Source organism: Drosophila hydei, unplaced genomic scaffold, assembly GCF_003285905.1.
Source record: "Drosophila hydei strain 15085-1641.00,03,60 unplaced genomic scaffold, DhydRS2 tig00000001-arrow-pilon, whole genome shotgun sequence".
NCBI classification, from domain to species: Eukaryota; Metazoa; Arthropoda; class Insecta; order Diptera; family Drosophilidae; genus Drosophila; species Drosophila hydei.
In genome coordinates, this window is record NW_022045643.1 from 4,952,919 (window position 1) to 4,980,372 (window position 27,454).

The window sequence follows — 27,454 nt, forward strand, 5'->3', positions numbered from 1 at the left end:
ATTTTACGGCCTGTTCTTTTGTAGATAAATGCAAAATTTTGGCTGGGTTAGCTTGGTCGCTTTAATTGGAAATTGTGTAAAATTACAAAACTTTTCTTTCATTCTTTAGCTGCTATCGAATTGTTTAATTTTTTTTTATTATTTAATTGTATACCGGTTATTATTCTTATAAATGGCTTATGGTTCCTTTTCATGTTTCAATTTAACATTCAATTTTATGCTATAAATTTTACAATTATTTTCTTTCACTTTTTTATGCCGTGTTCGCTATCATTCCCCCTTTTTACTTGTTGGCCTGTCGACTATATATACTCTCTATATATATTTATGTAATTATGTATTTATATATATATATATATATATGTGTGTGTGGGCGTGTGGGTATATCTCAGCGCCGTCTGAATACGTGGTTGAAATAGTAGTAAATATCCTGTTCCGCCTGCTGCTGTTGCGGGGTCTTTCGTGTTGGCTGCTGCTGATGCTGCTTTGGGTCCACTTGTGGATGATAATTGTTGTAGTGATGATAGCCATGCATATCGTATGGATTATGGTGTCCCGGATGCATGCCCGGATGAATGCCCGCGCCTCCAAGGCCACTGCCGCCGCCGCCACCCATCATTGGATTGCCGCTTGCCCGCATTAGATTTGTGTGCATATTGCGATCAGCCAGAAAGACATTGATGAAGAAGATCAGCACGAGCAATATGTACAGCAGGCAGACCAGTATGACCACAAACTGCTGGCGGCAGCAGCAGTAGTAGCACATTCCCTATTATATAACCGCCTGCTCCACATAGTTGGCGGGCAGCATGCCGGTCTTGCCGGTGCGTTCCACACGTCCGGTCATCCAGCCGGAGTCAATTGATTCCACCTCAAATATAACATCGCCCTCGCGAAAACTAACCTCATCCACATCCTGGGCCTCATAGTCGTAAATGGCTCGATAGACGCGCTGCCACAACAAAGAAAAACCAAGTGAAGAAGTATTCGATTAGCTGCACTCTTGGGCAATTGAATTGCATCACTTACCAAGTTGCCTTGGCGCGACTGTTTCTCCTGCAACTGGGCTGGCTGTTGGCCTTGGCGCACCTGCTGTTGCTGCTCCTGCTGTTGCACCTGCTGGTAATATTGATGCTGTTTCTGGGCCTGCGCCTGCTCGGCGCTGGTCAGTGAGCCATAAATGCCATTGGCAGGATCTATGTCCGAGATGGAGCCAATTCGTTTGGGGTAAACACTATTGCCTGTTGGGATGAGCGTATTAGTTTGACTAGAAATTAGCACAACTCGATTTACTTGGGGACAAGGACAAGATGACGTTGATGCACATCGAGCCAAGCTAAGCTGAGCGCTACCGAACTACCAGCTAGCCTGCCAACCCCAATCGACCATCAAATTTACTTACCCACGGCAGCGGCGCCGCGTTGATCGGAGCTGTACACCAGAGTGGTGCTGGACCGTCCGGTGGCTGGCATCGGCCGTGGTCCATCCGTCAGCGGATCATAGTCGGCAATTTTGCCAATGCTGTTGGTGCTCTGCGGCGCGGTCAATACGTTGGGCAAGTGGCCATTGCTGGCCTGCAGCTTGGCGCCCAAAGCGTTCTCGGATGGCGTCACCGCACTGTAGTTGGATGCCACATACAGCTGTTGCACATTGGTGTTGCTCTGATGCTGCTGCTGTTGTTGCTGCTGCAACTGTTGCTGCAACTGCAGCTGATGCTTGGAGTTGTTGCTGTGCACGCTCGACTGCGAGCGCACCTGCTGCGGCTGCTGCTGTTGCTGCTGCTGTTGTGTATAGCTCAGGCTGACCGGATGCGGATGCGCCAGGCCGCCATTGTTGTTGTTGTTGTTGTTGGTGTTGTGAATGCTGCCGTTGCTTGCATTGTTGTTCAGCAGGCTGTGGTGCGAATGTTGCTGCTGGACTGCTGGCTGTTGCAGTTGCTGTTGTGAGTGATGCTGCTGCTGCTGCAGTTGCTGTTGCAACTGTTGCTGATGCAGCGCCGTGGCCGAGTTCTGACTGTGATCGAACTGATCAGCAGCATTGCCGCTGGGATGATGCGAATTGTGCAAAATGGCCGAGCGCATCTGATTGTAGCTATTAACCGCCTGAGGCTGCTGTTGCTGCTGTTGCGGCTGTGGCTGCTGCTGTTGCAGCTGCTGTGACTGCGATATTGCTGTGGGATACAGATGTGAGGATTGTTTAATGGCATGTTGCTGCTGTTGTTGCTGCTGCAGCAACTGTTGCTGGCGCAGCGCCTGCGGCTGTTGATAGTGTGCGTATGGATCATGCTGCGGCTGCTGCTGCTGCTGTTGCCTGTGATTGTTGCTATTTTGCTGCTGCAGCAACTGCTGCTGCTGGTGCTGTGGCAGCTGCTGGTGTTGGTGTTGATATGTGGGCGTTATGGCCGCCGTATTGTATTGCTGGTGTTGTATGGGTGGTGGTGGCAGCGTTTGTTGCTGTTGTTGTACATAGTGTTGGTGTTGTTGTTGCTGGTATTGTTGTTGCTGTTGCTGCTGCTGTTGGTGGTGCTGCTGCTGCTGCTGTTGGTGCTGCTGCTGATGCAGTGTTGCTGGCGGTATGGGCGAGGCTGTGGGTGCATATTGCGAGAATTGTTCAGCTGCCAATTGCTCAGAGAAATATTCCGATTCGTCTGCACCAATTAAATTTTAGTTTATTCCCCCAGAGTTAGAGTTTATGCATTTGTGTTTGTGTTCGTGCGATTTTAAGTGTTGTGTAACGTTAGGTTAACGGTAGTTCAGAAAGCACACACAAGTTATGAGCGCATTTGGTGGTGTTGTTGTTGTTGTTGTTGTAGTTGATGAATGAGCAACAAATGATAAGCAAAAACGATAAAAAACAAACAAAAAAAAACAAAGGAATTATAATCAATAAATTAATTACAGTGTATGAAAGAGATAGATAGCTCTGGCATATGGCACCGCACAGTAGTGCAGAATTAATTTGTTTTAGTAAATTATATGTAACGGTATATATACAAATAATAATGGCAACCAGTGTTGGTAACTGTATAAATATTGCAATATATGTGTGTGTGTGTGCGTGCGTGTGGTGTATGAATCGAGCTCTAACCACATTCCATAGCAAGCGAAGAAGACTTGCACCACTGTGCGCACATAATGCGCTCTAATGAGCATTATAAATGATGATTTAATCTGTTTAGTCACATTTAATGCATATGAATTGACGACAATTGCTGATAATCGCATTCAAAACGTATTCAAAAGCAAATTAACTTCACTCTAAACGCATTTTAGCCAACAATTGCCAGCACTTACAGATGAGATAGTGATAGACAGAGAGGAAATGGAGACAGAGAGAGAGAGATAGGAAAATTGGTTACTCACTGCTGCTGTCGGAGACCTCGGCAGAGCCGCGCTGCTTCTCCATAGCTGCCTTCTTCTCCAGATCGCCGTGATATGCCACATTCGATATGTGCTTCGTGTTTTGCTTGATTCGCAGCGTTTCCGGGTCGTCTGCCACCTGTCGAGCGTTCAAGAAGTTCAATGTTAATTATCATGTTGGAAATATATATCTATGTATATATATATATATATATTAATATATAGGCGTATAACTGACCTGTGTAAATTTGCCTTTGGCCTTCTCGAAGTCTGCATGGTATTTAACATTCGATTGGATTTTCGTATTTTCCGCGATGCGCTTCAGCTCGGGCGTATCCGCAATCGCCGTTGCCTTGGCCTTGGGTATGTGCCTGCAAAACAAGAGTTGCACAGAGAGATTAATTCTCACAAACTGTACAACAGAAATCTAGCAAAAATGTCGGCATAAAGTTCAACTGGCCGCCGGTCAATTTCGATTTGGACAGTTGGCTACAAAATTTCCTACTGCTGCATTGCGGAAACAGCAACAAACATCTGCTGTTGTTGCTGCTGCTGCTGCTGCTGCTCCGCCCACCCTGGCTGCCTCTGGGTATTAGGCGCATATCGTTTAGCTCCACTTGAACGTATGTTTTTTCGTTCGCTCGTCTTTAGTTTCGTGTGAAGCAGCCACCTCTGACCCCCACTTCTCTACCTTGCTCTGCTCCCCTACGCCCTCGCCTGTTTTATCAATTAAAACAGCATTTGTGGCATTTCGTTGCCTTTCTTCTTCTTTATTGTGACTGACTGCTCACCACCAACCCTTGCGGCAGCTAACGGTTAATGCATATTGCTGCCAGTGAATTATGCAGCTTAAAGCGCAGCTAAATTCCGACCAAAGCCGAAGAAAAGTTTTGTGGCTCAGTCTTCATTTCTACAGCATTTACTTCTCGCTTCAGGTGTCTTTTGGCAGGTTGAAGCAGCTGAAGCAGCATTAGCCTAAGATTGAAGAATCTTTGTTGGTTTGTGGCTTGCTTATCCGATGCAGACGTTAGAGGGAAACTCGCAGCCTAATCGTATACGGATCAACTTGAGAATTGCTTAGAGAGGCGCAATTCAAAGAGGGATAGATAGAAAAGGTGAAAGTGGAAGAGAGAAAGAGATGAAACGGGAAAGATGATGAGAATGAGATAACTAGATATTGAGAAAGATACACAGAGAAATATTGATAAATAGAAAGACATAGAAAGAGAGGGAATGAGCTATAGATAGAGTTATATATATATATACAAATCGTAAAAAGAAGCGAGAGTGAGACAAAAAAAGTATAAAATCGCATAGAAAGGCGATTTCAACTAATTTTATCTTATCATTTTCTTTAATTTCTTTCAAATGCAAACTTTCCAATCATCTGTTATTTTTATTAATCAGTAATAATTCTTTTATTCTACCATTCTTATCGTATTTCAAATAAATTTCAATATCAATATTATCACAAACTCAATTTATTTGCAAGACTATACACTGAACAATACCTGGAATATGCAATATATCGATATGATGAATGTTACCCGATGGGCTAATACATCAATTAAATTATGGCGAAAAAAATATGGAAAGAAGAGGAAACCAAAGCCAAACAAACAAACGAACAACTTGGTACACAAGCACAGTGTGTAATCAAAAAGTACACACACACACACGTGGAAAATGTATGATGTGTGTGTGTGTGTGTTTGTTTATGCTGTCGAGTCTTTTAACCTATCAGTTGGCTAATCGATCGATTGATTGCAGCGACTGATAACCACAGCAACAGCAACAACCACAGCGACAACAGCCAGCCAAAGGTTGATAAACCCATTCCTTAACCCTTACCCCCTGTGGCGCCTTGGCCACATCCCGCGCTCTATGCTCCATTCAAACAGTAATTGTAATTGCGCGCAACTAAATTGGCTTATAGAATATTTATGGATTTATCGTGCGTATATCGAGCACAGCTGTCGCCAGTTGTTGTAGACACCATTGGAACGCCAAAGGGGGCGGCAGGGCGGCTTTGCCTTACAATTATATAGTTTAATATTTGTATCTCTATTTGTGCAAATTCCATAGCAGCTGCTAATGCCGTGCGCTGCTGCTGGTTGTGCAACCCTCAATTCCAATTTGTGGGTGGTGCAGTGGTGCAGTGGCGCAAGGCCGTTTAATGACCAATGACCGGTCGCTCATGCATGTAGGTCTGCGGCGCAAGTTGTTGGCTGTTGGCTGTTGCCGTTGCAGGCTTTGCTTTAATGCTGTAACAAAAGCTCATGTTGTTGCTGTTATTGTTGGTGCACATTGTGTTGGCCGCAGTTGTTGCTGTTGTTGTTCTTGTTGCTGTTAGCTGGCTGATGATGACATAACAATGCTTAAGCGCCAGCGGCTGCATTGGCCAGAGCAGAGTTACAGCGGATGTCTCGGCACGTTCCCAATAGATCAACAGCAGCAGCAGCAGCAGCAGTAGCAACGGCAGCAACACGCACGCCAGCAACCAGAGCAGCTGCTGTGCGTGACATGCAACTATTGTTGTTGTTATTGCTGCTTTACTTTTTACTATCAAAGAATTTTAATTTATCTGTAAACAATATATATATATATATATATATACAACAACAACTGCAGCAGTGCTGCTGCAGCGCACACTTCGCATAGTGTAAACATTTTTTGTTGTCATCGTGTTTTAATATCCTGTAAACAACATTTTGTATACAGACAAAATGACATTTTAGATATATGTCTATAGTCTGCATCAGTCTAATGCATCAGCACATATATCAACTAGCTAAAATAATAAATAAATCAGTTCGGTATAAACATGTTAAAGTCTATCAATTGTAGAATGCTGTTATTAACATGTTTATGTTAATGCTTAAAACTGTTATTAACATTTGCATGCAAAGCCAATCCTATCAGGCAATTTGATGTGATAAATGTTAACAGTATGTTAAGTCTCTGTTAATTACATTTTTATATTTTAATTACCTTATTATATTTAATAAACCTTTCAACTTTAGTCAACATTTCGAAAGCTGACAAGCTCTGTTAAGCAACTGTACATATTTAAAGCGCTGTTAATAACATTTATAAGCAATGCCTTTCCCTTCATATATAGACTTCCATATTTAGCAATAGTTATCTTCATTATGTTCCATATATCCATCAGATTTACCGCTCTGATTGCAGCGCATCTGTTAGTCGCTCAAACTGTCATATGTCAGCCGTTGCATGTCATTTTGTGTACTGTTTATAACTTAAACGTAAATTGCTGTTGATGTGGGCGCCTCGATAGTAGCAAGCGGGCTGAATGTGGACCACGACAAACTGACCAACAAACGAAACAAATAACCCAACGCGAGGATGTGCAAAGGAAAGGAGGAGCTGGACATTCATTGGATGTCCACATTTTTTGCATGTGATTTGTGGATTGTTGTGGAATTTCTGCTGTGACAAGCCTTTTGTTGGTTAACATTTTGATCAATGGGCTGGCCGGTCGGGCAAACAGGACACCAGGCAAAGCCTCAACAAAGAACATGAGGAAATTAAGCAGGAAACAGCTAGAAGAGTGCAGAGAGAGCGGAGAGAGAGAGGGGAACATCGAGAATTACAACAACTATGCATTAAGCACTGATTTGTTTAATTAAGTTTTAATTAAAATTGACTTGCAGGAAGGATCCCAATTGTTAGATAACAGACACTCACGAAATCATATATGAATCAATTTTCGAAGCGCTTTAAATGCAAATGGAGCAAGAGAAAACTTTCGTGATATGCAAATTTCATGCGAAGCTCATTTAACAAGGGGAAACTGCGATAATTGCCAGGTCAGAGCGTAAAAATGAATTGAAATGCGATTAAACGCACAGCTTGGCACATAATCAGCCGAAGCACGATAAACGCCTGCGGGGGAGGGGAGGCAACAAGTCAATTATGAGGCTGCAAAGATTCGAAAAAGCCAAAATGAATTTGTGGGGTAGCTGCTACGTATGAGGGGCTTGAAATGCATTATCGGATTTTTGGGTGGGCAACGGGTTGCGTATGTCAAGATTTTAAATGCCATACATGAAGAGAGGAGAGGTATAGAGAGAGAGACAGAGAGAACGAGTGACTGAGGGTACTCGGAATATGGTTAACTCTAGGTCGAGATTTAAATATCATATGAGAAGAGACAAAGGTAGAAGAAGAGAAAGAGAGATAGAGAGAGAGAGAGAGAGTGAGGGCAGGGCAGGGTATTTGGGTTGTAGGCAACACACCCAGCTCTCATTTGTGTTTTGTGTGCTCTCCTCTATTGTTCATGTGTTGTTTAGCATAAAAAGAGGCAAAGCCAACAGGCCAACAGCTTTTAATTTTTTTTTTGGTAATTGAAAAGGTTTTGGCTTTCCATTGTAGGCGGCTTAAGTAATCAAAAAAAAAAAGAAGCGGCTAATGGGGCACAGTTATAAATATATATATAAAAATATCTAGAGGCTCACATATAGCTGATTTTTATTCCGAATGAAAGTGAACGAAAATAAAGCGAAGAGAATTGACACACAAAACGAGAAGAAGAACTTTCGAATACAAAAACAAAATCGAATAAAAGAGGCCTGAGCTGAGGTATGTGGAGCACACATTGTAGAAATTGGAAATGTTTTTGGTAACCGAGGGCATGGCCATGGTTCACTGATTATTTATGTTAATAAATAAATGTGCAAATGCGAATATAATACGAAATGCCGAAAATACAAAACATGAAAGATGGGCTCGTTGTGTATTGCAGATGCTTTCAGTCGGTTCTCTCCCAATTTTGTTCACATGAAAAATGAATGAAAGCACAACAAATCTGAATTTGTAAAGAAATATAACAGACACACACACACATATAGATATATATATAAATATAATAAATGTGGAAATTGCAAAAGAGGCCAACACAAACCCAGTAAACTCAACTCGTTTTCTAGTTCAATTCCAACTAAATGGAAGAACCTGGTAATGTAATGGATACACGACTTCAAAAAGCCGCTGCTTCTGTGTGTGTGTGTGTGTGTTTGTTGTGTGTCCTGTGCCTGTGCCTGTGCCGCATGTGCAGGTTTACTTTTCGACAAGACACAATTGGGTTACATCCATAATAGAGAGAGAAAGTTAAGAGCGCAGCGGAGCAGCTGCAAATGTGAAGACATTTCTATGCCTAGAAATGTGCACAATGTGAACTTTTGGACTCTTCAGAAACTGTTGCCAGGACTTTCAATTAGTTTTAGAACTAGCTTCAACTGCCAGTTATCCTTAAGCAAAACAATTCAATGTGCTCACATAGCCAATTACACTTATTCGCTGTTACTCATGAATTATTGTCTTTAATCTCAAATAATTGATTGTACACTGAGAAAATGTTTTATAAATTTCTAAAGTTACATTTTATATTTTTGATAAATTAATACAAAAATATATGTTTTATATTTTATGTTTATTTTTTCTTTATATAAAACATTTGTATTATTTTATTTTATTTTATTTTAATTTTATTTATTATTTTTTTATTTTATTTAATTTTTATTTTTTTATTATTTATTTTATATTTTTTTATTAGAATAAAATTAATTTTTTTTTTATTATTTAATCATTATCATTAATTTTTTTGCAGTGTTAAAATTCTATTCTAAAATTCTTCCCTCTACTTCACTTATCCAATTAAAATCCCAATTCCATGTGGCGCTCCACATGTGGCAAGTATAATTGCATGTCTCCGGCGCTTTAAATCTCTTTAGCAGTTTCGTAGTTCATAATTTATTACAATCGTTATTCCATTGAGGGCAAGAAAACTTTGGCTTTTCTGCTGACCCCAAAGTGGCTGTGAAACTTGCAAAGTCAGAGAAAGAAAACTGTTGGAAAACTTCTCAAGCAATTATAAAGTCCCGAACAGGAGAGAATCGAAAAGCCACCAGCAGCGGCAATTGTAGATTCCGCCGGAACGTGGCAGCACGTAAGGTGCAAATGGCTCTAAGGCGTTGACTGCAGTGAAAGTGCTAAAACGGAAGACAAGCCACGCCCCATTTGAGCCAACATGACATCATCCAGGATTGGAGGCAGCAATGAGGAGTATTGGGCGCTGGGTGCTGGGTACTGCGTGCTGGCCACTGCGTCAGAGCAAAAGCTAACGGACGCATAACTCAATCCGCATGGAATTTTTATTCCCGCAGCGGTGGCATCCACAATAAATCTGCATTAGAGAACGTGGCCCGTGGCCCATTGCTGTTGCAGTTTGCAGCCCGCTTGGCTCAAGGCCAATAAACGGGAACGGACGCCACGCACTGCAGTGGCAACAACAGTGTGTTAGTGTGCGTGTGTGTATGTGGCAAGCTCTGGATAACCACTAGGCACAATGGTCACAATATGTGACAACAACAACAACAGCAACAACGACATAGAGACAAACAATACCACACGTTGGCTGGAACAATAACATTGGGGCGTGGCAGTGGCAGTGGCACAGTGCCTGCCCCTTGTGCAACAGAGTCATAGAGCGTTCTAGCTGGGTGTGTCCAACTAAAATATACTCGTTGAATTTGGTATTTCAAAGGTGGACAAACCTCTGTCCACGTGCCTAATTTGGTAGCAATAAATGAAGGTAGATATAGATTGGGAATAGGGCTTAATATCCACAAAAAAAGGAGTGGAAGTGTTCGGAATTTGTATAGACTTAGGAACAATATATTCTATATTAAGTTAGTTAAGCTTTTAAATCATTTAAGATACGCTGAAATAACTAAAATAAGATCGTCTCTAGATCATATATTTGCTGAGATCGGATAAGCTCTAGATTGACTCATTTGCTGATTCTAATGGAAGTTAAGGCTTTGGTCTGAGCCACATCTATCTCTGCCTGTCATATACATTTTCATAGGGCCAGATACTCCCGTTTTTCATTTGGGTTCAGTGCATACAAATCGCGCTCCTAACGGGGTTAAAGTTGCTGCAATGCTGCAGGGGCAATTGCAACAGTGCGAGTGTATTTGTGTCCGTGTGTGTGTGTGTGCGTCTTTCACTAAAGTGTCGCCGCATTTCCGCACCTTTTTAACAGCTGCAATTCAGCAATTCGTGCGGCAACAGCACGTGACAAGTGCCAGCTGCCGCCGTCAGCGTCGCGCCGCTGCTGCTGTTACCTGGACAGCTGTTGCTCGAGATTCTCTATAGAAGTAGCTGCTATTGCCGTCTGCTACTTATCTCTGTTCGGACAGCTCGCAGATAAGATAAACGACGCTAATGAAGATTGTACGTCAAGGTTGGCATGCTTAAGCCCTACTCCCCCAACCCAACACCCCCTCCCTCCCTCCCTCCCTCCGTCCATAAGCTACCCAAAACAACAACTTTGTAGTGCAGGGTATTTGCATTCAGTTATAATACTTACGCTTCGCAGTATGGCATTTTGTTGTAGCCCTTGTAGGTTTTCATATTGAGCGCCATTCCGCATTCTGTGCATTTGAAACACGTTTTGTGCCATGTCTGAAACGGAATAGAGCAAAGGAAAGAGCAAGAATTAGAGGAAAATTGTTAGCAAATTTGTACGCCAGTCGAATGGGGCAAAAAATAAGAAATTGTTGTACTTATACTCTGGGCAAATAAAATATATGTGTGCAAAGCGGGTATATTGATGCCACGCTAAAGGGGGAACTTGCAACCAATTCAAGGAAGTAGAAACTAAAAACTATATTTATAAATAATGTGTTTATACTCTAGATAAATAAATAATTATATATATAAGCCAGCTAAGCTTGAAATCAAAAACCATATTTATAGATAGATTCCAGGTATCTGCTTAGACTGCAGGGTATCCGCTAGTCTAGCATTTCTGCTGATCCAATTCGTAGAGTTTCATTGCCCGCTGCTCTCAGTTATTATTGTTCTTTGTGCCTTGTTAAATTGGCGCAATGCAACTAAAAACTAAAACTAAAACCCGAGATGAGCATAAAAACTAAAACTTGAAAAGATTTTTGGCTTTCTCTGGTTAGTCTCTAATTGGTCTTCGGCCTTTGGTTTCGGGTCTGCGGTAGCTGGTGGGCGTACTTGAGGATGTGGCTGTGTATGTGGCCAAGGGGCCAGAGCTGGCCAAATTGGTAGATAAGCACTTATAAGTTGTTGAATCAAAAGTTCTTTCAGAACTTGTTCGCATTTAAAATGCCAAGAAAAAGATGCAAGTTGATTGTCCATAAGTTACCCTGTAACACAGTGCAGTGTGATAATTTCCTGAATTATGAATGCAGAATCTTAACCAAATCTCTGAGAAGTTTTCGTATTAACTGTTCTATAAATAGACGTCAGAGCCCGCTTAATGAAGCAACTTCATAAACTGGCTCTAACCGTCAAATCTTTCACCTCTATTGATAAGCTTCAGCTGCAGCAACTTATTCTTAGCTCTCTAATTTGTGCGGACTGCGCAAAAAAATTCGCAGCAGACAGGCAGCTTAGCCAGCCAGGCGACAGGCGGAGCGAGGAGGGGGGGCAGGGGGATAATTGTCATTGCTGGCAGAGAAAATAAGAGATTGGGTCGAGGGACTGGTGCAGGGGCACAATTGTCATTGGTGGCTGCGCTTCAAAGAGATGCAACTCAATGCAAGCAGACGACGTGTTATGCAAATTTGTGAGAAGTTTTATTCCTGCCGTCTTGCGGTCGCTCAGCCTGTTAGCCAGCTTGGAGACTTGAGTTGGAGGTCAACAAACGATTAACTTGTCTGCGGATTAGCGAGCGGCATATAGCGCGAAATATGCGAGAAAAATGCGTTAATTGGTTTCACCAACACAGACAGACACACTCACATAGAGCATAGACAGCAACCATAAATAGCGTAGACGCAAACCAGACGTAAAGTGATGAAGTGATTGCGGTTTCATCACCAAAGAGTCGCAGAGTTGGCAATGGGAAAACCCGTTTGGCCAAAAACACACACTCTCAATGGCAACCAACCCACTGGGGGCTAAAGGCAACCACATTCCACAGTTCCACTGGAGCTCCATTGGAATGGGAATGGCCATCGGTACGAGTAGCCGTAAGTCGCAAGGGTCCAAGAAAAGTTTTAATAAATCAACGGATTTAACTTAACGTTGCGTTGTTGATGACTTGAAAGTTTTCAACTGAACCAAAAGCTTAAGTCACAAGATATAAAAGCTGGGTATATGCATACGCCTACTGTAGATATTATAACTAAATTTAGTTTCTCACTGAAATTAGATAAATATAGCTAATTTTACTAATTTTAATGGTCTAATTGAAGTGATCATGCATAGGCTGCTGATATATATGTTAGGCCAGGGTAACTTCTAGTCGTGCACTGACGTTTAAAATATTCCTACTTGTGTTTTTTTCTTTACATTTTGTATGCTGCGTGTGGCGCATATGTAACCAGTAGGAAAGTCATTGAACATGACAGAGAAAGAGAGGGAGCGTGAGTGAGGTCGATGAGAGAGAGCGGGAGAGAGAGAATGCAATAGTATTTCTCACAATTCATGTGTTTCCCCTATGACTTTTGATGAGGTTTTGATGACCGTCACAAAAATTCAATTTCACTTTCACAATAAAATGCAGTTGTGCCTGTTGCTCTGTGTGTGCGTGTGTGTGCATGTGTGTCTGAGTGAGGTAATCGCTTTGTGAAGCGGACTGCATTTATTTTCTATGCTCGCTTTAACCCACTTTTCATATGCCGCTCGCTTCTCGTCTTGATTTTCAATTTGAGGCTCAATTTCCAAAAATATAAAAAAAACCTTAAGCGTTCCATGCTGTTTCCCTTGTTGTTGTCGAGGTGTTGAATTTGCATTCGAATTTGCACGCTTTCAACATTTTAAACGTCTTCACAGCGCGACAATAAAAAACTAACAATTGGCATGAGCCACAGCCCAGACAGAGAGGGCGAGAGAAAGACCCATAAAGTAAGCCAACTGAGCGGGAATTGGGGCTTTGGCTATGGGCTAGGGAGCTGCGGGTTTCGGACTTCGGCTTCGAGTTGGGTGCTCGGGGTTTGGGGATTGGCGATTTGGCATGGTTAGCTGCGAACACGAACGGATTGGATTACCAGAGTCAAAGCGACCTAACCGAATGACAAATGAGTGCAACACCACAAACAACAACAAATAACAATGGCGAAATAAACACGAAGCAACTAAAATCTATTTATAGAGCAACATAAAGTGTCAAATGATGCGACTGGCTTTAAGTGTGCCTTAAGTGAAATTAACTCAAGCAATAATACAAATTAGCCATAAGACTAAGTCTTATCTGCTCAATCATCGCTTGGTAAGAGGAATATACCCCTTTTCAGCTTGTAAACGAGTATAAATATTTCAGTTGAATCTTAACGCGCATTCTTGACTTCTTTTCTTTGGAATGGAGACCGACAAAACACTTTCTAATATAGCACAATTCACACGTACGAAATCGAAATGCGATTCTCGTAAAGCGGCTGGCAGTTGGCATGTGGCATATGGCATATGGCATATGGCATCTGAGTTGCCTATCAACTGTCTAGTTGGAGAGAATGCAACATGAAGATTCCAAAAAGGAAACATATATCAAATGCTGAAGTGAAAACACAACTTTTATTAACTAGAGTTGGAGAAGGAGGAAGAGTAGGCAGAGCTGCGTTCAAGTTGGAAGTGGAGCATACTTGTGCTACCCACGTGTTTTCGTCTGTGCTGTAAGCGAAACCCACTTCCAGCTGTCAGTTTGCTCAACCTGCTGTTCATGTTGTTCATGATGATGATGCTGCTGCTGCTGCTGATGATGATGATGATGCAGTGCAGTGGCTGATAATCAGGGTAGGCGTGATGATACGGGAGCAGACAGCTAGCCAGCCAGCTAGCTAGCTGATGAAGCGGAAGTGAAAGCAGCAGAGGCAGAATTAAACGACTTCCACTGCTTCCGCTGCTATTGGCTCAGTGTAACACACACACACACACTCACTTATACTTGCATGTGTGTACACACTGCTACCGAAAACGCACAACTTCTGAACACACAAATTCCAAGTTTTTTGGCATCTGCCTTAACGTGCGGGTCTAGCCTTCCAAAGCGCGCCAAATTAAGTTCAAGTTTGCTGCGTCGCGTTTCGGTCAATTTAACACGACTCCACCACTAAAAACCCACCAGCCCCCACCTACACCCCCAGCTCAATGTCTGCACCCACCTCTACAAAAAGCGCTCAGGTTTAGGCATATGTTGTACACGCTCTGTTTCATTTGCAACTGTTTGCAGTTCCAGTTGTTGATGTTGTTGTTGTTGTAGTTGTTGTTGGAGATGCTTATCCACAGGGGCTTTAAGAATTTTGTCATCAGCTATGCTGCCAAGCATATGAAGATATCTATATCTATATCATATAAATCATGTCTATCATACGTATCATATATAATATTTTGCATTCCGTCATACATTTTATTCCCAAGAAACCAGTCTAGTTAAATCATCTGTATATATTTTCTACTTTCGCTTAAGATACTTTCTTCAATATGCTGAAAACTTTGATCACATATAGGCAAAGTGTTTGTATAAACACAGTCAGGCCTCCCTAAGACATGCTTATACAATATCGACTACTAATCAAAGGCGAGGCTACACTGTAGTTTGCTTTAATTGTGTTCAATATTCTTTACTCTATTCAAGAATCTATGGAAAATGTCTTCGAATATTTCATCCACTTCATGGGCTTCATATTAAAAATGCTTTTTTCTATATTCAATACAGCTTTAATCAAAAGTACTTTCACCTAATCAGAATACTTATCTTTTTTTACAGAGCATTCGCGACTCGTTAACATGAATTTCTCGCATTCGGAACTTGCATTTCGGGTGGTAAGTCGTCTCCACATTCATTGGGGTCAAGGCGTTTTGCAGTCGTCGCTGTTATAACCAAATGTAAAATGCCATAAATGGCTTTAAGAATCATCTGAGTCATTGTCATAAGATACCTGAACCGACGCCGACAACAGCAGCAAAAACAACAACAACAACAAACACCTCTCCAAGCTGTATTACGATTACAAACCGAATGCCGTTACACGCAATTGTCGCCTTTGCGACCGACCAGCCTTATATGGCTGGATCACTGAATCGTTACGGCCTAGCTATATATGAGCATATCTACATTTACGTGTGGGAAAGAGCGCCGCGTATATTGCCTGCTTGCTCGCACTCATCACCATCCATGACATAATTGTCATTATCAGGCCGCAAATAGTTTTTAATTGTTGCCCCATTGACGTGACTGGACTGTTGATCAGTTGATCAAGTGGGAACTTAACCAACTTGGTAATGTTATAATTAAATGTGTACACAATGCTGTCCCGCCAGTGTACCCTATGCTCTGCCTCCTCCTTCTCTTTCATTTGAGTGTTTTCTTATGCAATTCTCACTTTACAGCGTTCACTTTTTCTTTCAATTGCATTTTGGTTTTCCATCATTTCACACGCCAACAGTTTTTCTCTGCCTGTTTGTCAACACCCTGTATATATATATATATATATGCAGTCATATAACTATATCTATTTGCTTGATCTTCCGTATCGCTCACATCGACAAGTTTCTAATTTGTTTGGAGCTCTCTGCCGTTTTCGTTTCGATTTTGTTTTCAATTTCAGTTAATTGTGTTTTTTTATTTCCCTGTTTTTTACAGCTTATGGCTAATTAATATCATTTTGTTTACAGTTAGAGCTAGAGTGAGAGTGAGAGAGGGAGAGCGAGGAAGAGTAAAGGCGGGGCACACTTTAAAGGGGGTTTTAGTTGCTGTTGTTGCCCAACCGAGTCAACTTAAATTGTGACTATAACTGACTTGATTCGCTTTGTTCAGAGTAACTGGAACTTGCTCAGTTGAATTTTGCAATTATTACACGTTTCACAAAGCATGTGTGTATGCATGTGTGTGTGTATGTGAGTAGATTGTATCTGTTATTTTGTATCTGCACATTCAAAACGTTGTCTCTGACAGGCAACAGAATGACGTAATCGGGGCTCGCTGTCTCTGGAAATTAGATACTCAAAACTCTCGAAAAAGTGTGGCAAACAGTAGCCCGCCCGAGTAGACGAAACCATCTCAAATATGCGAATATTCACATATTTGCATTATGATAAAAGAATGAGAGATAGTTTATCTGAGAAATGATATATTGAACTAACATTCCAATGTATCTACGACATCCACCTACTGGAATTTTCCAGCAGTGAAACTATTTCTAAATATCTGTATTCTCAGTTAAAACAGACTCCAATATTGACTTAATGTACCTCAAACAGCTTCCATATATAATTTGCGTTTAAAAGTAAACTGCTTTTCCTCGTTATTTAGTTTCTTCCACGAAATCTGTCCCTTTGCTGTTCCCTTTGCTTATTTGTTGATCATATTTCATTAGTTTTCGTTTGCAAATTCATTTGCAATACTTTGGCAAACACTTCCTCTCAGCTGCAGACCTCACACATTTCTTTAGAATTTGCATTTGTATCTGACAGATACGTATTGTATCTGCTATTGTTGAGTGATCTCGAACAGCAATTCGATTGGGATCGTCTGCGATTACGAATTCAATTTCGAGGCATTTTTGCACGTTCGCATCCAATAGATACGACGCCGGTTGTACGTATGTTTGCGATATAACTACACAGATACATGCCGCATAATTTGTTTATTAATTTACCCCCATCTTAACTCTCTCTCTCTCTCTCTCGCGCAAAAAGCGGCCACCAACTGAGGCGCTGATGGAGCAGCTGCGTTCGCTTGGCGTTCTCTGTATCTTGTTTTTTATTATGATATTTCTTTCCTCCTTTTTTGCGTCAACAATAAAAAAGCATTACATCAACGCGCGTCGAGTGAGTCACTCGGAAGCAATGCCACAAGCGCTGAAGGCGATAGAGTCAGCAGTGTGTGAGCCAAGCCAACTGCTGGCTGCACCAGAACGACCCTGGAACTAGAAGCCCGCAGACCTGGGAGTCGAATGCTGGAGCTCTTTATTACCACACCCTATCATCTGGGAAGTATTTCAACTATTGAGATATGATCTATATGACAATTACTATATCATTTTATATCATATCATCATATATCATACATATAGTACCCAAGCAAATTCAAACTTCTATATCCACAAGATATACCATATTAAATTGTTTATATCCCCAGCATAACATATTGTGTCTATGACTTCAACTTTAACTCGAACTATTCATACTACTATAAAATTATGATATACTAGAGTACTAGAGTACACTACTATATAGAATTACTATACTAAAATAAAATATTATGCTCAGTTTTTAACTCCGTTAGGGTATTCAAACTTTGGCATGTCGCTGGTTACAGCTTTGTTTTTTTTTTGCTTTGTATCTAGTAGCTATGCGAGTGTTTCATTAACTTTTCTAGCTTTTTGTGGCTTTGCATGCTGAAATACGCATCGGGAACGGGTCGGGTCAAATAGTAAATCATCGTGGAGTATCTGCGCTATGGGAGAAGTATGTGTTTTGTTTTCCGCCTCATTTTTCTCTTTTCTTTTTCTTTTACTCAGATGAATAGCACTCATAACGGTATCCCCAGTTAAAAGATACATAACAGCATTTAAAGACGGGTTAGCTAGCCAGCCCCCTCTCGCCCTTCTCTTCCTTAACAACTAGTCAGCCTCAGCATCATCATCATCATCATTCAGTTTATGCTGGAATTGGTGTCGATGATGTTGTTGTTTTTGTATGTAAATGGTCAAACGTTTCTCTCTATGCTCAAGATTGGAGTGCTAGACAATGAAAATAACTTCCTACTGTTCGGTCTCCCGCTGTTGTTCAATTCTGTTCTTTTTAGTTTGGTTTTTCTAAGCCAACAGTCCAACAGACCATTGGCCCACATTGAATGGCCATAGAATTTGTTGTTGACATCAACAATGTGCATTTTTGGTCTGTTTGTTTTTGTTTGCTTTCTGAAGTGCATTGTGCAAAACTTTTGACAACTGCCAATTGGGCAGAGCTTAATGTCGATTGCTCAGAAATTGGTGCACAAGTGAATTTTAAAATGTGCACTTCAAGAATTTGTAAAGATTTATATCAAATTCAATGGGGGATTATTGCATTAAAGTCTTAAGTTGTTATGTAATGGAATAAAAGCAATTCCTAGTTCTCACTTCTATGAAATTTAAGTTGAAATTCTATCGAATTTTTCTATTGCATTGTCAGACGTAAATAATCGATAGTTGTTTGTTAAGTTCGCATATTTCGAGTGCTTGCGATCAGTTTACAGTTTTTCAGTATTTCACGTCTTTTTCTTTTACATTCTAAATTTGCAAATTGAAACGACGCATGCAAACTTTTGACTGAGCGTGCGTCTCTTCTTTCTAGTGCTTCGTTCGTCAAGTTTTTGCTAGAAGTCGCTCTCTCTTTCTCTCACTCTCTCTATCTCTGCTGGTTCGCTCTGAATTCCGTCAATTAGCAAAGTCAATAGTAGGCCGCTATCCACGCGCCCCTTGCTTTACGCTAACGTTTTTTCATATGTTTGTTTAATTTATTACAACTCGAAAGCTCGCACACTCACACACACAGTCACATGCATATGCAGAGCGAAGCTTGTCACTTGCGAAGTTTTATTTGAATTCGCGTTTTGTAACTCGCTGTTCTACATGCATATATGCAAATATATGCCAAAGTCCGATTGCAAATATGCACGCAATCAGTTTTGCACCCACCCGCCCACATTTGCCTGTTTGTGTGTGTGAATAAGCTCTTATTGTGTTTTATATATAATTAGTTCAGCCGTCTTGCAACGTAAATTGAATTAGCTTGAGGCCACAGGCTGCTAATGGAAAAGGTGTGGCCCCTGAGGAGGTGGCATTTGGGATGGGCAGGCCAGCATCTTAAAAGCTTGCAAATTAGCTTGAAGCTTCTAAGGGCGGCAGCTGCAACTTACATATGACGTTTCGTTAATATTTGAGGAGGGCCGAAACGGCAAGAAAGACAAAGACATGCACTAGGCAAAGAGACACAATGAGAAAACTTTTTGGATTTGGTGCACAATGCGGCTGAAACTAATGTGGAGCAGCTGCTTGCTGTAGTCTGGAATGTGAAGTGTGTGAAGCGGGTGGGAGAAGACTTTTAGTTTGAATAATGTACGAGATTTGCAAAGCTTGCGGGACCAAAAAATAAAATAAAATAAAAAAACGAGAAAACCCGAATTCGAGACGATTAATTTTTGCTGATGAAGTGACAAATCATAGTGGGTTAGCAGGGGCGAAGGAGAGTGAACAAAAAATAAAACTAGAGCAAAGCAAACAGTGAAAAGCAAGAGCAAAGATCTAAAGCTGAATTTCATGATTGACAGTGGAGCGAGCGACCGAGTAAAAGAGAGCTAAGGAGTGTAGTGGGAGAAGGAGGCGAGAAAACCCTCAAGTGATGGACAGCAGCGACGAGAGTCAAGCAACCACTTGAACTGAAGAGCCAAAGAGCTGGAAATTGTTATTGCTAAGCATGCATATGCGAGTATATACATATGCATTTATATATAGATATATGTATGGCTATAAATAGCACTCACACAAATGCATGGACAATACAAAGCGTGAGCCCAAACATACATGCGATGCAACGGCTGCTGCTGCTGCTGTAGTTGTATGCGGGAATCAATTGGACGATGCAAATGCTTCAAAAAAAAAAAAAACAAAAAAAAAGAAATAAAATAAAAGAGCCGCAACGAGGGGTCGCCAGGGTTGCCACTTTACATGAGCCGCAGCGAAGATTGCCACCCCGCAAGACGAGTTAATAAAGATCAATTGAATTTAAACAAAGAAATGCTGTGGTAGGGGGCGGGTCAAGTAAATGCAATGAATGCGACGACGACGACAATTGTCTTGCCAATGGGTGTGCCATAACAAATTACAACCAAATGCGCATTAACATAAATTCAACAACAACAACAACAAAAGCAATGCGAGCGGTGGGGAGAAAACAATTAAAAGACGACAACAGAGCAGAGCAGCAGAAGAAGAAATGACAGGAAACAAGAGACAGCGCAGCGAATGTCGCAGCCAAGACGACGAAGACGTAGAAGGGGCTCCGGCTAGAAGAATCTGCGTAACTGTAAGACAAAGCCAATGCATTCAACGGGAGTAACAAGCGCCAATGTGAACAGTGTACTGACCCACATATCAATGGCCGGAAATACACAGCAAGACAGTGGGACAAAATAGCGGACAGGTAGCCAAAATATAATATGAGCCAAGCTCACTCACTGACACAGACTGTGCTCTTCATCAGTTTTGGTCATTAGTCAAAATTGTTTGTGCTGAAAAATAACAATGGGCAACATTTAATTGAGGGAAAGCCCCAAAGCCCCAACCGTTGAATGCCTTAAGAGAGAATAAAAGTCCAAGGCCCAAAAGCTTGCCCAGCAGCAATTACAACTTCGACTTTAGCTTCTACCACTTTCAGAGTTGAACAAGAAATTCGTTTTTAGTTTACTTTTTTCCATTTTTTTTTCCCATTTTCAATGCAAAATATGGGCCACAAACCAAGTAAAGCAAATCGAACGAAAACTATTGTAAAGAAGAGAACAGAATTGAAATGTAGAAAACTTTGCTGGAAATATAACCAAATATGTAAATGTTTTCACATATATATATATATATATATATACATAAACATAAAAACACGTGTGTATATGTGTGTATATGTATGTATGTATTTTGTGTATGTATGTATGTATATGTGTATCTATGGTTAACTACATTAAAATTTTCAAACCTTTTAAACCCTTTAAAAAATACTCCGCCCTATTAAGCGTCCCTGATTAGTTTCTTAAGTTCTTTTCTGGTCATCTTTTATTAGTAATCAGCTATTTTTTCCCTCGTTTGGCAACCGAAATCTGCTTTTTTTTTTGTCAAACGTAAAAATTGGCAATCGCCAAAATAGGTTGCAAAACTTCCGACCACGAGGCTAATTACAAGAAAAATTGGAGCATAACAAATAAGCCAAGAGCTAAGCTTTAGGCTTTGATTTGCATGATGCACAGCGAAAGTGAATGAACAGAAGAAGAGTAGAAGAAGGAAAGACAGAGATAAGGTAAAAGCTGCCAGCAACAAATTGCATAATACCGCAAAAAGTTCTCACAGCAAAATAACAAAGCATAAAGTGAAATGACAATGTGAGTGTGTGTGTGAGAAAGGAAATGAAGATAAGGAGATGCAAAGCAGCGATAAGTCAAAGTCGACGATGTCGCTGCTGCTGCTACCACGGCTGCTGCTTGACCACTTTTATTTTCATGCCTGAATTGTTTATAAAATTGCAGCGCCCTTCTCTCAGAGTGCTTGAGGCGGGGAGAGAGCTAGAGAAGAAAGAGAGGACCGGGGGGACACGGTGCAGTTAGGGGCCGAACAGGCTGCACTCAGAAATGGTTTGTCATGCAAAAGTGAACTTCGCTTTCAGAGTTGAAGAGTTCCACTCAAGAGTGGAAAAGAAATAAATAAAACCAATTGTCATTGTCAATGCGGTTGTCGTTGTTATTTGGAGTTGCCAGAGTATTGCTAGAGATGAGCTCATGTCAATATACTTCTTTATATTTATAGAAATGAGTAATTGTATTGATTCGATTTTAGCTTTTTAAAATAAACGCTTTCTTCTATTTTTATCTCCATCCATTTTTTCTTTGATAAATAATTATTCTTCATTCGTGTCACGAAGGAGACTCGTTAGTATCACTAGTTTAACACTCGTCTACAGCTTATTGTTGGCAGTTGGAAAGCGGAAACGATTTCCAAGTGCCGCACGTGATGGCAGCATCAAACAGTAAAATTATTTGAGATAAGATTTCAAGCTAAAGATACTTTACTTCTTGGCCGCGTCGGCTCGTCCAAGTTTGTCGCTGTAGTCATTTGTCATGGCGCAAATGCCAAAAATTAAAATATTCAGCAAAGCGACAGCCCGAAAAGTGTGCCACAGTTGGGGCAGAGCTCCAACTGGATACATTTGGAGCTACCTAAGTGCCAAACGAAGTAGCTGCAAATGGAGGACGTTTTGGATTTGACGCTGCGCTGCGCTTCGTTGCTGCTGCCTGCCTGCTGCCTGGCCCAAACCCTAACTGCCGACTCGTGCCACGCTGCACGAATTGGCCAAAATGTTAAGCCTGCTCTTCCTGCCGACCTGCCCGTCTGCCCCTGGGCTGGCTGACAACAAAGAGGTCATTTACTTTCGTTGCGAGCATAAAATAATCGTCTGTCGTGGCAGCCGCCGCAGCCAAGCAAAACAGCAGCACTAACGAATAACACTCGACTATGAGGTACCCTGTAAAGAAACTTAATCTTGTGATATACCAATTACTTCTACATAATCAATCAAATCTGTTTGCTAATGCTTAATTGATGTGGCTTCAAATGGCTGCTAATTTGTAAAGCAATACTAGAAATCGATATTTATCGATCTTAAACAAATTCCATAGTGCGTGTAAAGTAATATATAGACAACCCGAATCGTTTGCGTAAGCAAATCATAAACATACTTTATGACTTACTTTGTTCTAATACATTATTTAAACTTCATGCATAATTCCCCATTTTTTATAGCAATTTTTAATGGGCAGCCAGTATAACAAGCAGGCAAAACTAAAACTCACACATTTCGTGTGTTTGCCAAATAAAAGAGTCAGATAAATGAAATTGGCAACAGCAGCAGAAGCAGCGCTGGAGCCAGCGACAGCGACAGCGACAACGACGTCGACGTCGACTGCAACTGCAACGGCGAACGGCGACAAGTTGAGTGAAGTTTGGTATCAAAAATCGATTAACAAAGCGCCGGCAGCGAACGCGAGCAGCGCTGCTCAACTTTTAACGGCATTTAAAAAGCATTTCTTCATTTCATTTAGAAGGCAAAACTTTTCACTGTGTTCCCCCTCTCTGTGTGTGTGTAGTTAGATAATTGGTATAAAATGCCCGTTTATTGACTGTCACGCGTATCGATTTCTATATCAGGATATGTCACGTGCATTAAGCGACAACCGCAAACGAATTGGCACAAAACTTTTGACTAAGAAATTTAGATGTGGGATAGAGTGAGTAAGAGAGATGCAGGGAGGAAAAGAAGGATGCATATGCCTAAAGAGAGAGCGTAATAAAGAGTTTCACTATAGATTACATAGCTTTCAATATTGTAGTCATCCGCTAACTTCCACAAATTTTAATTAACATAAAATTTAAATTTGTATAAAACTTAATCTCAAATAGATTTTCAATTCTGTGTTTAAATTTAATTATTTTGATTCAATTCAATTTTATTTCCATTTCAATGCGAATTTTCTGTTTCGTATTTTTACAATACTTCACATATAATTGAATAGATAACCGTATATTTTAAAACAAATACTCATCAAATAAGTGAAATTAATATTGTGCATTGCTGATTCAATGTATGTGTATGCGTCATAAACAATTCTATTGTTTATTAAATAACACGCTAAGCCCCAGCAGTGGGTCTGAGTCAATTTGTTTGTTATCTAAGAATTGTTATAAAATACAATTGTTAATAATCTGAATACAGTAATCATTGTTCTGCATGCCCTAACACAAACGCAAAGAGACAGACAGACACGGACATAGAAGCGCGTTATATGAGACAAGTTATACAAAGGGATGTAAACTAAAATGCAACGAGCCGAAAGGAACATTCAACATTTTACTGTATACATAAATATATGCTGCGTTGGCATTGTTGTTGTCGAGTTTCGTCAAGTTTCGAAATCTGTGCGAGTTATTTACACGTTTCAACATTTCCATTAGGCCTCATGCATATTTTATAACTGTCTTTAAATAGTTTTCATTACTTCACATCTAAAATTAGATTGGCAGAGTGTGTGTGTTAGACAGAGATAGAGATAGAAAAAGAACACGTAGCACATCTTGACTATAATTAGACAAACGCTTAAGAGCGGCAGCAGCAACAGACGATGTGGAACACACGTCGCAACTGCTGATAGTTGGAGCTGATTACAACAAGGCTGTCGAATGGAATTTGACGAATGATGAAATGACAATTGAGTTTTGTCCCTAGGCAATCAATGTCTTATCAGCATACCTACATATGTAAATATAAACATCTCTGTCTGTATATATATATTTTGTAGTTTCCTCAATAGAAGTGTTCGAAGAGCCGAAGAACGTGAGTACTTAAACTATTTTGAGTAAAAGCTCGCTGAAACTGGAATGGCAAAAAAGATACAAGACGAACGAAAGAGCAAAACAATAAGTGCTGCTCAGCTCAGCTCAGACAGACGGACAGCTGGTCAATAAAAATAAACTGGAATTAAGCATAAACCAATAAGCACAAGAAGAAAGCAACTCAATGACCGTAAAGCTTGTCATTGCGTGTGTGTGGAGTGTGTGTGAAAGAGAATGCGAAACTGGAAACAAAATATGCGCTCAAGGTCAGTCAACGGATTGCTTATTTATTTATTTTAAAGTATTTCTTTTGAAGAACCAACACAGAAAGCTGAGATAAAAGCTGCGCTGCAAGTTTGCAACGGTTCGTTGACGGTGGCGTCGTCGTCATCGTCGCTGTTCATACGCAAAATGTACGCAAATTGGCGCAGACAATTGCCAAAGAAGAGAGGAAGGTAGGTAGGTAGGAGGTAAAGAGTGAATTGTAGCGGAAACAGCGGCGACGCAAATTAAAAGCAATTTTCAATTTCCTGAGTTGGCGAAAATTGAAAAATTTGTTGCACAAACAGCAACCACCCGCGCAACCTCATACACATAAACGCAAACAGTCAATTTGTGTGCCGTTATTTTGCTTAAACTAAATTCCAAGAAGCGCTACGCAGCCGCCACAAACTAGCCGAACAGCTTTTTTCTTTTTATTATTCGCACACATTTGTTGTTGGTAATTATTGAAACCGCGCTGCGTTGTGCTGCTGCTGCTGCTGCGCCTACAACAGGCCACGAATTGCGTAGGATAATAAAACAGAAACAACAAACAAGCCACACGGACATAAGAGCAAACGGTACGCATGATCAATGAGAGCAGCGGGCCATGTGACTAGATAGCCGTCTCGCTCTATCGCGCGCATACAACAAGTGCGAAGCAGCGGCATAAAACAAAGGAGCAAAAGTTGAAAGAAAAAAAATGCCAATACACACAATAACTAAAAACAACCAAATTCATATAATCTTGCACGCTTTTAATTGAAAATTTAATTGTTACTCACCTTATCCAGACACTTTAGTTCTTCGATGGGATAGACCACCTTTTGGCAGCGCGCACAGGTTTTATTCATTTTCTCACCGTTTCAGTAAGCTTTTTCAAAAGGGGGAAATCGGGGAACACACAAACATACACACACACACACACACCGATTTTTAGAATTTTGCAACACTTTGAACAAAGTCGAAATTAATTTCGCATAGCGATCGAACAGGAAAACACAGCTTAAAAACTATTAGCCAAGTATAAGAATGTATATGAACTAATGTTGGGGTATATGTGTGTTTTTGGACAGGATTAACATTTAATTCTGCATAGCTACTGAGATTTAAAACAAAAAATCTGTTATAACTGGATGGCAACTGGTTTGCTTTGTCACACACACATTCACCCAAACGCGCGCAAGCACATGCACAGCGAATACTTTTTAACACTTTTTCACTAATTGCAAGCGGGTAAATTTTTAAATATTCAACTCCGACTGCAGCTAAGCGACGCGCGCACGATTCCAATTCGGCAGGGCACAATGACAGGTGCTTGTACAGCTGAGCTGAGCTATGAAACAAAATGCTGCTAAGTCGAATATCTTGTGAAATAATTGGTAGCAACAACTTTTATGTTTATCAATTAGTTAATTTTGTGTTCAATATAAAAAATTTACACGCTGCGCACCCGCATAAACACGTCTGTACTTCGCCGAAACAACAACAATTATGACGCATAACATGCTGTAAACGTTTTTGGGGCCAGCAATATGTTGTGCTCAAGTGGTGGTGTTAATATAATCGAGAGAGAGTGAGTGCTGACTGTTAACACGCTGCAATAGCAATCGTTCAGTGTTGTAAGCGACTACCATCAATCGATAGCAGATGTGCCGGCTGGCACAGGGTGCTTAGCACAAAAAACACCCCACTTTTTTGTATCCTTGGAGTTTACTATCGAGACTTTTTTTGTGCCCGAGAGCAAAGGATATTAAACGAATCTTAAAAATCTTAAATTAAACACATTTAAAATAGTGAAACGCTTGCTTGGAATTAAGGGTCACAGTGGCTTTATAAATTCGATAAATAAAATGTTAATTTGAAGCAAAATAATTAATTTTCAATAAAGTCCTTTCCCATAATTAGCCTCAATTGTCTAGCGGAAAATGTAGTTAAACTTCAATTGCATCATTTAGCACATACATATAAAAATCAGTGGTTAAAGTGTACAATTGGCTTAAATTATTGATTATTCAACTTTTGAAATATTGCTGCATATTTAAAGGCGTCAAAAAGCCATTAAAAAAATAGCATCGACCAAGAAATGTGCCGATTGAAAAATCGATAATCTTAACCTGAGTATTTTTGTTGTCTGCGTTATGCCGGCGGGGACTATCGACCACCACAACAACAACAACAACAGCGACAATAACAAAAAGGAACAAAAAGGAAGTAATAAAGGAAAATACAGACAAGTGCAAATAAGGATTGAAGCGTTCACTCGGTCAAATGTCAAAAGTCAACCCATGTTGTAGACTAAGAGGACCCACCCTGTCTACTACATAATTACGCTGTGACCGGTTTAAAAAACCCCAAAAGGGACGAGACAAAAATACAATAACCTTCCCCCGTATTGAGCTGCCTTTAGCGCAGACAGCAAGCCGCAGCCATTAGACGTTACGCGAATGTAAACAACCCGTTAATATTAGCAACCATGCAAACGCTGCGCAAAAAAACGAGTCCGTGTAAATGTAAGTTGCATTTGAATTTGATTAAAACTCTAAACATATTTTGTTTCAAGACGTATCGATAGCACACTGTATGATATGCGTGTATGATCGTGTAGGTGTCACTTAACTGACAGCTGGTGAGCCGGCGTCGCTGCCGCTGTCGTAAACTCCGTTTGCTCTCTTTCTCTTGCTCTCTTGGTACACATTATCT

General features: G+C 40.7%; 2 protein-coding genes across 4 annotated transcripts; both read right to left on the minus strand.

The window, feature by feature from the left end:
* Positions 1-320: 320 nt before the first annotated feature.
* LOC111605633 lies at positions 321-780 on the minus strand. The gene has a single exon (XM_023324289.2). It carries the CDS (start codon positions 764-766, stop codon positions 389-391), a length of 378 nt encoding a protein of 125 aa, XP_023180057.1. The 5' UTR covers positions 767-780; the 3' UTR covers positions 321-388.
* LOC111605631 (LIM and SH3 domain protein Lasp) lies at positions 768-26,237 on the minus strand. 3 transcript variants are annotated; one of them, XM_023324287.2, is made up of 8 exons: positions 25,537-26,237; positions 10,753-10,847; positions 3,598-3,730; positions 3,363-3,498; positions 2,344-2,584; positions 1,403-2,310; positions 1,030-1,241; positions 768-952 (listed from the first exon to the last, which is right to left on the minus strand). In XM_023324287.2, the coding sequence occupies exons 1-8, from the start codon at positions 25,603-25,605 to the stop codon at positions 773-775; spliced, it is 1,974 nt and encodes a 657-aa protein (XP_023180055.2). In that variant the 5' UTR covers positions 25,606-26,237; the 3' UTR covers positions 768-772. The 3 variants fall into 3 exon arrangements, with proteins under 3 accessions (XP_023180055.2, XP_023180053.2, XP_023180052.2); XM_023324285.2 differs by having other exon boundaries at positions 2,344-2,647; XM_023324284.2 differs by lacking the exon at positions 2,344-2,584 and having other exon boundaries at positions 1,403-2,170; positions 25,537-26,233.
* Positions 26,238-27,454: the final 1,217 nt, after the last annotated feature.